Source organism: Sapajus apella, unplaced genomic scaffold (assembly GCF_009761245.1).
Source record: "Sapajus apella isolate SASKATOON/1434 unplaced genomic scaffold, GSC_monkey_1.0 scaffold174, whole genome shotgun sequence".
NCBI classification, from domain to species: Eukaryota; Metazoa; Chordata; class Mammalia; order Primates; family Cebidae; genus Sapajus; species Sapajus apella.
Window position 1 is genome coordinate 528206 of NW_022437114.1, and position 15749 is coordinate 543954.

The 15749-nt window shown below is 45.7% G+C and overlaps 2 protein-coding genes across 4 annotated transcripts in view; one reads left to right on the forward strand and one right to left on the reverse strand.

Annotated features, from left to right (window-relative positions):
• Window positions 1-9746, forward strand: part of CFAP92 (cilia and flagella associated protein 92 (putative)) — a 70337-nt gene extending 60591 nt beyond the window's left edge. Inside the window, exons 13-15 of the mRNA XM_032267994.1 lie at window positions 8402-8566; window positions 9108-9314; window positions 9396-9746. Coding sequence (XP_032123885.1) covers window positions 8402-8566; window positions 9108-9314; window positions 9396-9557 — 534 coding nt within the window. The 3' untranslated portion in view covers window positions 9558-9746. The remainder of the gene's footprint in view (window positions 1-8401; window positions 8567-9107; window positions 9315-9395) is intronic.
• Window positions 9747-10791: 1045 nt separating this feature from the next.
• ACAD9 (acyl-CoA dehydrogenase family member 9) overlaps window positions 10792-15749 on the reverse strand; it is a 28571-nt gene continuing 23613 nt past the window's right edge. For 2 of the 3 annotated variants that reach the window (XM_032267996.1, XM_032267998.1), the window contains 5 exons: window positions 15358-15484; window positions 15034-15111; window positions 14133-14261; window positions 13484-13556; window positions 10792-12151 (listed from right to left, as the gene is read on the reverse strand). In XM_032267996.1, the coding sequence (XP_032123887.1) occupies window positions 12051-12151; window positions 13484-13556; window positions 14133-14261; window positions 15034-15111; window positions 15358-15484 (508 nt within the window). In that variant the 3' untranslated portion in view covers window positions 10792-12050. The other variant, XM_032267997.1, reaches the window with a different exon arrangement.

Below are 15749 nucleotides of genomic sequence, written 5' to 3' on the forward strand. Positions count from 1 at the left end.
CCTTGGGCGCCAGCAACCCTCCCACCTTGGCTTCCTGAAGCGCTGGGATTACAGTCATGAGCCACCATGGCTGGCCCTCTGTGTGTATTATTTATCCATTTTAAAATCAAGTTGTCTTTTTATTGTTGAGTTGTTATATATTCTGGATACAAGTACTTAATGAGAAATATGATTTGCAAATATTTTCTCCATATATGTGGCTTGTCTTTTTTTTTCTTACTGGTGTAAGAAAAGGCTTTTGAAGTATAAAAGTTCTTAATTTTGATAAATTAACAATTTGTTCTTTCATCAATCATGCTTTTGGTGTTATAGCTAAGGACTCTGCCTAAAGTTCCACAGAGCATTTCATATCCTTTTTCTTACTCGTAGCTCTCACATTTAGATCTGCGAACCATTTTTTTGAAGTCCAGTGTAAGGGTCTAAATTAATCTTTTTGCATATGGATATCCAGTTGTCCTCACATCATTTCTTGCAAAGACTAGCTATTCCCCCATTGAACTGACTTAGCAGCTTTATTAAGAATGGACCATAAATGTAAGAGTTTGCATCTGTGTTCTAAACTATGTTCCATTAACTTACTTGCCTCTCCATGTGCCAGCACCACATTGTCTTTATGACTTATAGTTAATTGGGTTGTGTATGTCCTTTAACTTTGTTCTTTTTCAAAAGTGCTTTGACTACTTTGGGGCCTTTGCATTTCCTCATATATTTTATGATCAGCTTGCCAATTTCTGTAACAAATTCTGTAGGAATTTCATAGGGACTTTATTGAATCTATAGATCGATTTGGGAAAAACTGCCAACTTAACAATTTTGGGGTTGCCAATTTATGAACATGGAATGTCTCTGTTATTTAGGTCTTCAGTTTTCCTCGGCAATTTCTGTAGTTCTCAGTGTACAAGTCTTGCACTTCTTTTGTGAAATTAATGTTATGAATTGAATTACTTTTGTATTGTTTCCATAATATAGAAATAGAAATATTTTTTTATACATTGATCTTGTATCCTACAACCTTTTGAACTGGATCATGTCATCTGTGAAGAAAAGTCATATTCCTTTCCAATCTGGATACTCTTCCTTCCTTCCTTTCCTTCTGCCTGGGCTGCCACAATCGGGGAGACACAAACAACAGAAAATTATTTCCTTACTATTCTGGAGGCTGGAACGTCCAAGATTAAGAGTCTGGCAAGGTGGGCTTTATTCTGAGGCCTTTTCTCTTGGCTTGTAGGTGGCCACCATCTTGCACTGTACTCATATGATCGCTTTGTTGTCTGTGAATGGAGAGAGCTCTGATGTCTTGTCTTACAAGGCCACTAATCCTATTAGATCAGGGTCCCACCTTCCTGACCTCATCTAACTGTAATTACTTCCCTACTCCAAATAGAGCCACGCTGGGGTTAGAGCTTCAATAGAAGAATTTGAGGGGAAGACATTCAGTCCATAACACTTCCTTTCCTTCCTCATTTCTTCCTTTTCTTTGTCCTGCCCTCTTTCTCCCTTTGCATTGTCTAGAATGTCCGGTATAAAGTGCAGTGTTGAAGAGGAGTGGTGACAGCAGACATACTTGCTTTGCTTGTGATCTTGGGGAGCAAGTATTCAGTCTTTTACCATTAAGTTGGACATTAACTGCAGATTTTTGAGAGATGCCCTTTATCAGGTTAAGGAAGTTCCCTTCTAGTCTTCATTTGTTGAGAGTTCATTATGAATAGGTATTGGATATTTGTTTTTTTTTTTTTTTTTTGAGACAGAGTTTCACTCATGTTACCCAGGCTGGAGTGCAATGGCGCGATCTCGGCTCACCGCAACCTCCGCCTCCTGGGTTCAGGCAATTCTCCTGCCTCAGCCTCCTGAGTAGCTGGGATTACAGGCACGCGCCACCATGCCCAGCTAATTTTTTGTATTTTTGGTAGAGACGGGGTTTCACCATGTTGACCAGGATGGTCTCGATCTCTTGACCTCGTGATCCACCCGCCTCGGTCTCCCAAAGTGCTGGGATTACAGGCTTGAGCCACCGCGCCCGGCCCTGGATATTTGTTAAATGTTTTTTCCACATTATATGTGCATCTATTTTCACAATATATGCATTTTTTTGTTAAATTATGAAAATTTGTTAATTGTGAAAATAGATGCATTTAACAAAAAATGCATATATGGGAAATATATAAATATATTGTGAAATATATGCATTTTTGTTAAATGCAAATATTATGATCATGTAGTTTTTGTCCATTAATGTGGTATACAACCTTATTTCATGTTTACATGTTAAACTAACCTTGGATTCCTGGGATAAATCTCACTTCTTCATGTATAATCATCATGTGTATGTGGCTAGATTTGGCTTCATGTTTGCTGCTCAGGTGAGGTATACTGGTATTATATTCAGGTTTTTTGTTGTTGTTTTTGAGATGGAATCTTGCTTTGTCGCCCAGGCTGGAGTGCAGTGGCATGATATTGGCTCACTGCATTCTCTGCCTCCCAGGTTCAAGTGGTTTTCTCTGCCTCAGCCTCCTGAGTGGCTGGGACTACAAGTGTGTACCACCACGCCTGGCTAATGTTTGTATTTTTAGTAGAGACAGGTTTTCACCATGTTGGCCAGGCTGATCTCAAACTCCTGACCTCAGGTGATTGACGCAGGTGACTCACCTACTTCAGCCTCCCAAAGTGCTGGGATTACAGGCATAAACCACCACACCCAGCTACATTCAGGCTTTAATGTCTCTCTGAATAATGTTAAGCACCTTTTCACACATGAATGGCTATTTGGATATCTCCTTTTGTAAAGTGCTTGTTCAAATATATATTTTTTTCTCCATTTAAAATAAACCTAGGGCCGGGCACGGTGGCTCTTGGTTTCTTTTTGTTTACAAAACAAAAACAAACAAAAAAAATCTAGTTGTATTATTATTGAGACAATCTCGCTCTGCCACCCAGCCTGGAGTGCAGTGGCGAAATCTTGGTTCACTGCAACCTCTGCCTCCTGGGTTGAAGTGATTCTCCTGCTTCTAGTTTAGAAGAGCCTCCTGAGTAGCTGGAATCATAGGCATGAGCCACTGTGCCCAGCCTAAACCTAGTTGTATTTTTCTAATTGACAGTGTTTTACTGTTATTCCAATGTGAGTTGTTAGATATGTATCTTTTCCCAGTCTGTGATTTGTCTTTTCATTGTTTCAATGTTGAGAAGTGTTTGCAAGTACCAATTTTTCTGTGGTTAGAATTTTTGGGTATTTTTCCTGGGTTTAGAATTCTAGCGTAGCAGTTATTAACACTTTAAAGATGTCATTCCATTGTCCTCTGACTTCCATTGTTTCTTTTGGTCAGCTGCCAGCCAGTCTTGTTCTTTTGAAGATACTTTGGCTGTCTCTGGCTGTTTATTTTTGTGTTTTCCTTTTCCTTGGTTTTCGGCAGTTATACTGTGATGTTCCTAGGCATGTTTTTCTATTTAACCTGCCATGGGTTTCTAGAATTTCTTGAATCTGTGGTTTTTTTTTTAATTTTAAAAGTTCTGGGACAATATTTCTCTTCAGGTATTACTTATATTCCTCTTTTCTCCCTCTCCTCCTGGGAATCCAACGTTAGATATTTTCACCATGATCTGCATCTGATATACGTCTCATACTTTCTATTTTCCAGTCTTTTTTTTTTTTCTCCTTTTTGTCCTTTAATCCAGTTATTTTCAACCAATCTATCTTCTGATGCAGGGGCCCCCAACCCCCAGGCTGTGGAGCAGTAGCAGGTCTGAGGCCTGGGTGGCACAGCAAGAGGTGAGTGGCGGGCGAAGGAGCATTACCAGCTGAGCTCTGCCTCCTATCAGATCAGCAGTGGCAGTAGATTCCCATAGGAGTGTGAACGCTATTGTGAGTTGCACACGCAAGGGTTCTAGATTGCATGTTCCTTGTGAGACTCTAACAGTGCCTGATGATCTGAGGTGGAACAGTTTCATCTCGAAACCATGCCCATACAACCCTCTCCCACTGGCCGTGGAAAAACTGTCTTCCACGAAACCAGTCCCTGGTGCCAAAAAGGTTGGAGACTGCTGTTCTAAATCATTAATCTTATCCCCTGCTGTGTCCAGGCTACAATTAAACCCATCCACTGGACTGTAACTTTAATGATGATTTCTTCAATTCTACGATTTTCTTTTACTTTTTCTATAGGTTCCAGGTATCTGGTGAAATTCTCATTTTCATTGATCATAATTATTTTAATGTTTTGAGACTGAGTCCCACTCGGCCACCCAGGCTGGAGTGTAGTAGCACTCACCGTCTTGGCTCACTGTAACCTCTGCCTCCTGAGTACAAGCAATTCTCCCTGCCTCAGCCTCCTGAGTAGCTGGGATTACAGGAACTAGCTGCCACACCTGGCTAATTTTTGTATATTTATTAGAAATGGGGTTTTGCCATGTTGGTCAGGCTGGTCTCAAACTCCTGACCTCAAGTGATTCACCAACCTCAGCCTCGCAAGTGCTAGAATTATAGGTGTGAGCCACCATGTCCAGACTATTTTAATGTTCTTGTCTAATAATTCCAATATCTCAATTACCTGGGATCTGTTTCTATCTCATTTCTCTTGGTTTCCATCTTTTCATCCTGTTTCCTGGCATGTCTGTTATTTTTTGTTAAATGGAAAAGACTGTATTGAAAACTGGAGAGACTCTCTTGATGTCTTACTCCAGAGAGATATAGCAGGAAACAGAGGACAGATAAATCTCCTTAATCAGTCAGGCTTACCCTTACTCCTAAAGCACAGAATTTCTGAATTCTAAACTGGAAGCCTAGAAGTACTAGGGCCCTTCCTCCTTGACACAATTTCCTATTTTGAAATCCAATTTTGTTTCCCTAGCAATACAACATTTTCCTTAAAATACCTCCTTAGCCTCTGAACTTCTTAGCTGCTTTTTCTGCTTATGTTCTTATTTCTCCTTATCCATGTGCAACTTAGTAGTAAATCCCTTGAGACACAACGACAAAAAGAAAATGGAACCACCATTATTTCCCTTTTCTCCAGATTCTTGGCCTCTCAAATCCTGGCTGCCTTGATTGCTCTCCAGTGATGTGAGATAGATGTCTATTTGTCCTTGTAATCCTGTCAGTTGTTTCTTAATATATTTTGAGACTATATTGCTAGGTGCATATGTATTTACAAGTTATACCTTTTTGTTGTCCTCAATATACAATATCCTTTTGTCCCTTTTGATAGATTTTGAACTCAAATTATTTCAGCAGATATTAAAAATGCCACACAGCTTTTTTTTTGCCTTTATTTTCTGGTACACTTTTGCCTAGTGTATATGCTGTCTCCCTTTAGTTTTCAAACCTATCTCTTTGTGTTGAAAGTTTTGTACGTAGTATATTGTTAGCTTAAAAAAAAAAAAAAAATCCAAGCTGGGTGCAGTGGCTCATGCCTGTAATCTCAGCGCTTTGAGAGGCCAAGGTGGGTGGATCACTTGAGGTCAGGTGTTCAAGACCAGCCTGAACAAGGTGAAACCCCATCTCTACTTAAAATACAAAATTAGCCAGGCATAGTGGTACACACCTGTAATCCCAATTACCTGGGGAGGCTAAGGCAGAATTGCTTCAACCCAGGAGGTGGAGGTTGTGAGCCAGATTGTGCCATTGTACTCCAGCCTGGGCAATAAGAGTGAAACTGTTTTTAAAAAAAAAAAAAAAAATTCTGAGATTAATTGGCAAGCTTAAAACATTTACTGTAATTACTGTTTAGAGTAGGCATTTTTGTCACCTAATCTACTTTTAAACCCTCCCTTCCTGTGTTCTTTGGATAGATCAAGTTTTTTTTCCTGTGGACTTAAGTATACATTCTTTGTTTCTATGGTGGTTATCCTGAAGACCATATTGTTAGGCATTCCTACTGAATTGTTAAACTCATAATTTATATCTCCTTTATAAGACAAATAGTACATTTATATTCTTCTTAGCTTATCTCCTACCCACACTCCACCATCCCTTTAATAGTCTCTAGAATTTCAATGCTTTGAAACTTTACTTTTTCCTAGTCCTTTTAAGACAACTTTACTAGGATATTGGACATTACTTGCTAACCTTGAATCCACCTCAATGTTCCTCCTCCATTTTGAATTTTCTCCCGTTTTTTTTTTTTTTTTTTTTTGGCAGGGGACAATGCTGGGGGGCAGTTTGGGGGAGATGGAGTCTCGCTCTGTTACCCAGACTGGAGTAGAGTGGCATGATCTCTGCTCATTGTAACCTCCACCTCCTGGGTTCAAGGGATCCTTTTGCCTCAGCTTTCCAAGTAGCTGGGACTACAGGTGTGCACCACCATGCCGTTAATTTTTGTATTTTTTAGTAGAGGCAGGGTTTCACTATATGTTGGCCAGGCTGGTCTCGAACTCCTGACCTCAGGTGATCTGCCTGCGTCAGCCTCCCAAAGTACTGGGATTACAGGTGTGAGCCCCAAGAGTTTTTAAAGGAGGGTTTTGTGTAAAACCTAAGGCCCTGTAAACCTAAGCATATGCCCTCACGACTAGACAGTTTGCCTGGATATCAAATTTTAGGTTGAAAATAAAGTTTATCTTGTTGCTGTTGTGGATCTGATTGCAAGTGATACTTTTTTCTTACTTTTTTCTTTACTGGTGGCCTGCACTTTTCCTCTGGAAGTTTTGAGAGTTTATATTTTTTTTTCTTAAATCCCACTAATAGCATATCCAGGCTTGGAAGTTTTGTCTTTTCTGACATTATTCTTTCAAATTTTCTTCAAGTGTTCTTTCTTTTCCCCCTCTTTTGGGACTTCTGTTATTTGGATGTTATTTCCATCCTCTATAGTCAGTTTCTAATTTTATCTTTTTATACAGGACTGCTTTCTGAAAGCATATCTCAAGTGGATCTTTCAGTTCATTTGTTTCCCAACACTATCACTTCTGCAGTATCTCATTCTTGTTTTCTGTTTTAACTGTTTTCATACTCAACTTTTCTTTAGTCTTACTTTGGCTTATTGCTATCTTCATTCTTATTGTAATTTCTTACGTTAAATTCTTAGCCCATGTTTTCCAATAATTTGGCTTCAGTTCAGTCTGTGGCCTTCACACACACACACACACACACACAAACACAGAGAGAGAGAGAGAGAGAGAGAGAGAGAGAGAGACTCACTCACTCTCTCTGCATGTACTTCTCCAGCATCTAGTTACTTTTGCTCTGAGTCCAAATTCTCCTGCAGGTATCACCCCTTGGCAGACAATCTCAGGCATCCAGAACTATGGACACTGTTTGCTTTCCCTCTAACAAGTATTAGGTCAAAGTTTCAACTCCAAATTATTAAGAGTGGCATGGAAAGAATCTGTCACACTACGTTGCAATTCACCAATTCTAGGATTTAGGAGCAAGGAACCTCTAGGAATGGCAGACTGAAAAACTCAGATCTAATACCCCAACTAAGGACTATTAGAGAAACTGGACATATCATGAAATATTGAAGTTCCATGTGGGCCATGACAGGATTCTTGCCCTACGTGGCATCCCTAGTATAATCTTCTCAAAGGTGCTCCAAAGTCTGAGTTTTGTTCCCATCCAATGACCCTAGACCTGTCTTTGCCTTGTATCCCTATTGCCTGGACAGTCTGTTCTTTCATGTGTGTGCATTGCAGATTTTGTCCTCCCCCTGATTATTTTGCATTCTTATGCAGACGTTCCTCAGATTCAAAAGTCAAGCCACTGTAGTTGAGCTAAGGTCACCACCTTGTGCTAAAAAATTTTGTAAAGGTAAGATGGTATTTTGCTGGATTACTATGTAATATGCATATGAAACACTGTGCAGTGCCCATCAATTTAGAATAGCAACTTTTCCCAGTTCTCCCTTGTTTTGGGTCCTATGCACCGTCCTCCCAGCCTTCGGTGTTGCCTTTTATCTCCTTCCACATTTCTATTTTCATTAACAAAGGAAGCCAAGGATCATCTCATTTCTCTCCAACCAGGGAAGAGTTCTCATTTCCAAACTAGGCCTACTGGAGAGAATGAGGGTCATACTCCTCAGGCACACTTGACAGTCAACCACAGTCAAGGATGGTGGTCCTTGCTGCTTTAGGTTGTAATATCCCCTGTCCATACCATGAAAGCCTTTCCTACTTCTGACCATGTAAGCCATAAATTGTCTTTATCAGCAGCTGGTTGGGAGATGAGTGGCCAGATGTGTGTTCCAGTTACAGTGCCCTTAGGGGTATCAATCTGTTGGTCCTCTGAGGTCTTTTGGATATCTGAGGTTGGACTGGTTGGCCCTTTGGCCTGGTTCTGTAATGTAATAGCGCAAGTATTGAAGAATCAATCAATACCTGCACCACAGCTATGTCCCAGAGATCATCTCAGTGCATATGAGATGGCAGTTTTGGGTGAGGATGATCTGGTGTGGGTAGTGACTGGTGTCTCTTTCTTCAGAAAAATATCACAGAAGCCTACCAGGTCAGCAAGAAGGCTCCAAAGTCCATGGCAAAGGTGATTAAGATTGCAGCCCCTGCCAACAAGACCATCTACAACTATAGTATTCAGACCCTGAATTCTACAGAACTTGCCAAAAAGGAGCTGTATAAAGAGATGGCCAAGGTGAGTGAGAGATCTAGACAGATGATGGCAGTTGGCAAATTCAGTGAATTCTTTCCTCTGACCATGACTGCCTGGAGGTCAGCATGGGATCTCAGGTCTACAGATGAAAGCCAATCAGCTAGGGGAAGTAGACAAGGCTCAGATGTTGAGAGGTGTTCTATTCCACACTAAATGTGAATCCTCCACACCTGAGGGTAAGCAAGAGATCCTCAGTGTAAGCTCAGATGTACATAAAGAACAACTGTACTGTCCTTACTTCTGGGGAACACTTTATGATTGCTGCTTATGAAGGCAGCTGCCACACAGAAGAGAAATCCATGGTTTAGGATTCCAGCACACATTAACTTTAGGAAACTGCTTCTCCCATCAAAGGGGACAATGATATGACCCTTACAGGGATGCTGCACAGTTCAGATTCTCTCAATGCACCACTTATGTTGTCAGGACCTATGATTATGCCCCCAGCTGTTTCTCATTCCTACTTGGAAATTCAGGATTGCTATCAGCCCATCTACCCAGATCTGTCTGCCCCCATTTCTAGGAACCAAGAAAGAGATTCACGTACTCACAGAATTACCTCTCAGCCATGGTGGAGCCCCTGGACTTGAAGGAAGAGGAAAAGCAAGCCCAGAAGAAATCCCGCCAGGCCTGGCTCACAGCCAGGGGATTCCAAGTGACAGGTCTTCAAGGCGACACTGAAGGCAGCTTTCAGCATCTCAAGCTGCCACACATCAAAGAGCTGAATGAGGTCCACAGGGAGGAGCAGGGCTTCAGGTGGGGTGTCCATAGGGACCTTTCTCCTCCTGATTTACTTACTTCCCTAATTTAGGAGTGGAAGGAAAACTCCCTGTTTGCTAACGTACTGGAGCCTGTGTTGGATCGAGACAGGTGGAGCTGGGACAGGCGCCACATGGACTTTGATCTGTACAAGAAGCCACCACCTTTCCTTGAGCTGCCCCCTTCTCCTGCACCGAAGTCTGTTAACAGGTAACACGCAAAGCTTTGCCAAGCTGGGCCTCCTGATGCTGTGGGCAGGCAGGAGCTGTACCACTCTGCATCTTCAGCGGTATCCACTTTGTTTACATTATCAACCAAACTTCCTATGTTAAAAAATCAAGATGCAGAATGGGTCTGATAGAAGAGATTGAATGCTAGACTGGAACTCAGACCAGGATTCTAGTCCCAGGTGTGACATTTGTGTGACTTCAGGTAAATCCCTCCATGCCCTGGGCCTGGTTTCTTGGCTATAAAAAGTGGGGAAGTTGGAAGACAGGTCTAAAGGCTTCCTGAGCTTCAACACTGTTACCCATGACTGATCTCTAGGTATCCAGCCAAGAGGGTGGGGGTAGAGGCTCTGGGCTTCACTGGGACCTTCCAGCTGCAAAGATATGCCAGTTCTCTGGGGGGGAAAGGCAGAGAAAGGAAACACAGGTCTTGCTACACTAGTCCCTCCAAGTCCTCTTCCTCTTTATCCTTGTTTATGAAAGTTGACCTCAGGATCATCTCGAGGTTGACAGAGAACTTGTTAACAGAGCCAGAACCTTTGTTCAGGGAGAAAGAGACATGGGCCTATCTAGCAACAAGGTCTGTCAGAGAAACTGCTCCCAAAAAACTAGGTGAACACAATGGCTTGCTCTCCTCCCCTGACTCCTAAGGACAGGTGATCACAGCTCCATAGAAGAGCTAAACAAGTTTGCTGAAAAATCACTTGCTCCGTTTGCCTAGATTTGGCTCCCTCCCTCCCTCCCCAATAGGCCCTGGACCTCCTAGGGTTGCCTGAAGAGACCCTGTTCTCTGTGGGCGTGTCCCAGGCCCACAGTTACTGCTGTGGCTCTCAAAGGGGCTCCAGCTAGGAGAGCTGTCTACCCTAGAACACAAGGCTTTTCCTTGGCAAGAATGTCTCCTAGTGAGCTCCACTGCCAGCCTTTCCAGCAAGTCTGGGCATTTCACTGGTGAAATCATTTAAGAAACACATGCTGGGGCCTCCTCTTCCCACAACATGTTTAAGAACAGTTAGCAACTACAGATGAGAGGGAGAGGCTTGAACTGGTTGCTAGGCCTTTTCAACCCCAGATGGATGAATGGAGAAGTTACTGCTGCCAGAGGCCTTACACGCCGCCAGCCTAGAGTGAAGGCCCTTCCAAAGGGCTGCCCAGAAGGGGGTTGGGGTCTGAAAGTCCCTTCCCAAACTTCCCCTGTGCAAAGAAACTCCAAGCAGCCTTCTGTCCAGAGGTATGGATGCTTAATTTTGTGCAAAATGCTTCCTTGTCATCATTAACAAAACAGATCTTCAGGTTTCACTGAGGTTATTTACAAGATCACAATATTTATAAACTTTCCCATTTTAAAAACTAGTTACCAAAGCCCTGGCAAGAATGCTCAGGCCAGCTCAGCTCTCCAAGTTCCCAGTCTCCTCCTTGCCTATTTCCAGCATCACAGCAAATTAGGAATATACTTGGAAGAAAAAGAGCTAGCTACCTCCTCTGTGCTCAAGGGAATGTCCACTATAGGTATTCTAGAGCTCCAGACCACCCAAGGTCCACACCAAAGCTTGAAGTTTGCCACAGTGAGCATGCCTGGGACCTGGCATATCTCACAAGTACCAGCAGGATGGAGGCTGGAGAAATGCAAAGGCTTGCTGGGGCAGCCTGGAGATACCACGCATCCTCTTGAGAGTGGAGGCCAGTTCTTGTAAAAAAAAAAAAAAAAAAAACACTCAAGTCCCTAGGTGGCAACATCAGCTAAGGCAGCCTCCTCATCTCCTAAGAAAAACTAAAGGCTCGTAACCATAAGGCACTGCAGCCTGCCCCATGTGCCTGCTCCTTAGCATTCTGGGCCTTCCTTGCAGGGTGAGGACAAAGCGGACCTGAAGCCATCACCAAAGGGTGGTTCTCAGGGTCCTGGGTGGTTCTCAGGGTCCTGTTGTCACCCATTGAAGGCTGGTTCTGAGGAACAGTGTGATGAGTACAGCAAAGGCTAAGAGTACACAGATTGTGATGTTTTCTATTCTTCTTTGTTAAATGGTTCCTGGTACGTTTTAAGTGCCTCTGCTTCTAGTTTAAATGAAGGACCCAGACGCAGCTTTCAAGCTATTTCCTAGAGAATGTGTGGTTGAGCAGAAATGGCTATTCCCACCTGATACCAGGTCCCCACCCGTCTCGCCCTGGAGGCAGCAGCACAAACCCCGGTTTCCACTGGTGTCTCCTCAATGACCAGAATACCCGCCAATTCCAGAGGTCAGCAATTCCATTCTTTCTGTCTGGCTCAGTTCAGAGGCTGTGATGGTCCTGTTAGCACTGCACGCAAGTTAAAACCTGGAAGAGGCTCCCCCATGCCAGGAGACAACCCTTCAGGTGCAGACTGGGAACAAATGGCTCAACCTGTGATAAGCCCAAGTTCTCCATCTTCTGAAAAAGTAGTGACAGTCATCCAGCATCGGGCCACAGCTGGGGGCAGGCGGTGGCAGTGGACACTATTCCCTGCCTCAGTATGTCCTGTCCAGAGGGTGGGCACAGATATAGGTTCGTTTCTCAAGGATCTGCTGGGACATTTTCTTAATCTGCTCATCTGTGTTTTCTGGAGCATCTGGGAAGAAAAAGGAGAGATGGTGAGTGATTTTCTGCATTGTGGTAAGACAAACATGGCTGAAGTGGGGGCATTTTTTCACAAAGCCCACCTACCATGAGGCAGCCCTAAGGGTGATCCCCCTCCTCCAAACCCCTAGCAAGTAATTCTGGGCTGCAGGGAGAGAAAGCGGGTAGAGCTTCATTCTGAGTTACAAAGGGCTCATCTCTAACCCCCAGATCTCATGGGGTGGAGCTGCCGCTTGTTCTGTAAATGCCCCATCTGTGATTCCAACCCACTGGAGGAGAAACCATTTGAGCACTCTCTATAGCACATAACCCATTGAGCACTGGGTAGGGGGGTGCCTGGGCACCCCCGCAGGCCAGGACCTGCAAAAAGCATATGCCACTCTTAGCGAGTGCCACAGTGCTAGCACCTACCCCCATTACTTGGCAATAGGACTGGGCTCTGCAAGGACATTGACCCAGAGCCTCAGGCCAACATGACTGTGAGGGTCAGAAGTGGACTAAGCTGGGCATTGCCAGATATGGTGGAGTTGCTATAGAAGAGGAAGAGCACTGCAGACAAGGCAGGAGCATGAGCAAAGCGCTCTGTTCTCTCAGCCGAGGCTGAGCCCTCTGCAAGGCACTGCAAGGTCACTTTAGATGGAGTGCAGTGGGTAAAAGGGCAGATAAAATGCTGTCTCCCAAATCTCCAGATCTTACAACCAGGTGCTCCTCCCTTTGTAAGCCTTCCCGGGGCAGCTTTAAGAATACAGTCAGGGTTAGGCACGGTGGCTCACGCCTGTAATCCCAGCATTTTGGGAGGCCAAGGTGGGTGGATCACCTGAGGTCAATAGTTGGAGATCAGCCTGGCCAACGTGGTGAAACCTCATCTCTACTAAATATACAAAAATTATCCAGGCATGGTGGTATATGCCTGTGATCCCAGCAAGGCTGAGGCAGAACTTCTTGAACCTGGGTTGCAGTGAGCAGAGATTGTACCACTACACTCCAGTCTGAGTGACAAAATGAGACTCTTGTCTCCATCGCCAAAAATAAAAAAAACAGCCAGGCATCAGGCAGCATGCTGGGCAGATGCCAGGGGCCCTGCACAAGGAGCTCTGCACTTGCTTGATCTATAATTGCCTTGGTGAATGGAGCAGCTTTGCACCTACGGTGCCTGACAGGCACTGCTCCAGCTAAGCCCAGGCCTACCCAGGCCCTCACTCAAGGCAGAGGTCTGTGAGCAGCCAGCAGGCTCTGGGAGCTTGACAGGGTCCAGAAATAGCTCACCACCAACAGGGGCCCAGAAGTGGGCCCTTCCTTCCCTCCCCCAAGACATGCCACTCACACTTGTCCAGCTGAGTGAGGCTGAAGAGATTCTGGAAGTAAGCTTCCGTGCAGAAGGTGCTGGCCAAGAGAGCCTGCCAGAACCAAGGACAGAAAAGATGTACCCAAATCCCTGTAATCTGACCTCCGAGCTTCAAAAACCCAGCCTGTCAGCCAAACTGGGTAGCATGGGAGGGGTCAAAGGGCTTGGCTCAGGAGTCACCCCTGACCCAAACTAGCTCTTTTCCCAAAAGCAAGAGACTCAACATCTCTGAGCCTGTTTCCTCTGAGAGGCAGACCACAATCCTGGTTATCTGCAGGCTAATCTGGAAAGTGGAGGCAGAGCCTGGTACACGGTGGAGGGGGCACTGTGCAGGGTCTGCCACTCGTTGTGGGTGGGGACACTGAATCAGGAACCCCCATCACTCAGCTGAGTCTTCTCTCAGGCAGGAAGAAGAAAGGGATCAGCCCCATCTCCTGTGCCGCACAGACCCTGCCATTGCATAGCGAACCTGCACAGCCCTTCCCACAGCCATGCGGGCCTAAGGACACCCCCTGAACTGGCCTGGCCCTCCTCACCCGCCCACCCCCTCCCCAACAATCAACTTCATTAATGTGCAGCAGGACAGAGGCCAGCAGCCAGGCCATGTGCGAGGCTGGGCAGTGCTCACCTCGTGGTCGTGGTTACGGAGCCCGATGCGGATGGAGCGGCTGGCCCGCGACAGCACAGCCGTCATGCCATACAGGTTGATGAGAATGTTGGCCACACGCTTCAGCACCAGCTGCTCCTCCCCGATGGTCTGGGATCACAGAGGCTCTGAGTGGAGACTCACTACCTAAACCAGCCCCAACATGGTCCCTCCCAGGGCCGCATCTTTGCCTGTCTTAGTCTGTGTTCCTTGAGAAAGTGGAGCCAATAACACCTTCTGTTTTCCCTTCTCTTTGGTCTCTAGATTCAGGGAGGGGGTTAAGGCACGACCAGCAGCCAGTGCCTACTGTGCTACTGTCACCTTTGGCAGTAAGAGCCCCACCAATCAGATCCCCAGATTCAGGCCCCAGGTGGGGCTGCCATCCTGATTCTAGGGAGCCTCTCTCTACCTGGAAGGTACACAGAAAAACACAGCAGAAAACTCACCCAGTAAGGGTGCCCTCTGAGTAGCTAAGTGGGCCCCAGGACAGGCTGATAAAGCCAGCCTGACCTCAGCCACCCCATCCCTCCAGGGTGATCAAGATTTCTGTTCTGGCCAGGCGCAGTGGCTCATGCCTATAATCCCAGCACTTTGGGAGGCCGAGGCGGGTGGATCACGAGGTCAAGAGATCGAGACCATCCTGGTCAACCCGGTGAAACCCCGTCTCTACTAAAAATACAAAAATTAGCTGGGCATGATGGTGCGTGCCTATAGTCCCAGCTACTCGGGAGGCTGAGGCAGGAGAATTGCTTGAACCCAGGAGGTGGAGGTTGCGGTGAGCCGAGATCGTGCCATTGCACTCCAGTCTGGGCAACAACAGCGAAACTCCGTCTCAAAAAAAAAAAAAAAAAAATTCTGTTCTGGGCCTGGAGGGCCTGGTTACCTTGCCAAAGCGGAGCAGCAGCGTCTCCACGGTCCGGCCGAAGTAGTAGGTGTTCTCCTCTAACTTGGTGGCACTATCCTATTAGCCAAGACAGGACTCAGTTCAGCACCTCATCCCTACCAGGCCCAGTCCTGTCCCACAGCCCAGGTACCAGGCAGAGGTGTCCTATCTGGGGGAGGCAATCCAAGGTGTCGTGGACTAGCTGGTGCTCCCCAACTTCCCCTGGAGGAGCCTAGACCGCCCCCACAGTAAGATCCTTTCTGCCATGAGGAGATCTGGCAGGAGGGCATCCAAGTAGGGGGTATACCTGCTAGGCCCACTTACCTCAAGACTGGGGTGTATGACTCCAAGTTTGCCTGTCAGCTCCATGTCCACCGTCCTGCCCGTGAAGTCCCAAAGCTTCCGGCCAACAGTCTCCATGACTGTGGTCACAGTGGCCCGTTTAAGCTCACTGCAGAAAGTCCATGGTCCCGTAACTGGAGGCCCTGCTGCTAGCTCTCATCGTCCAGCAACATGGCCTCCCTGGCCTGGGTATGCCAGGCCCCTGGCTACAGGCTGAACCCTCCCCACCCCATCACCTTCGGGAGAGACTGCTCTCCCGAGCAGTCTCCTCGGGAGAGCCACACGTGTTCTCCCCCATGAGAAGTGGAGTCACAGCCAGCTTCCCAGTGCCTGTCTCCCATGAAGGAGACAAAATTCTACTAGCAACCTATACT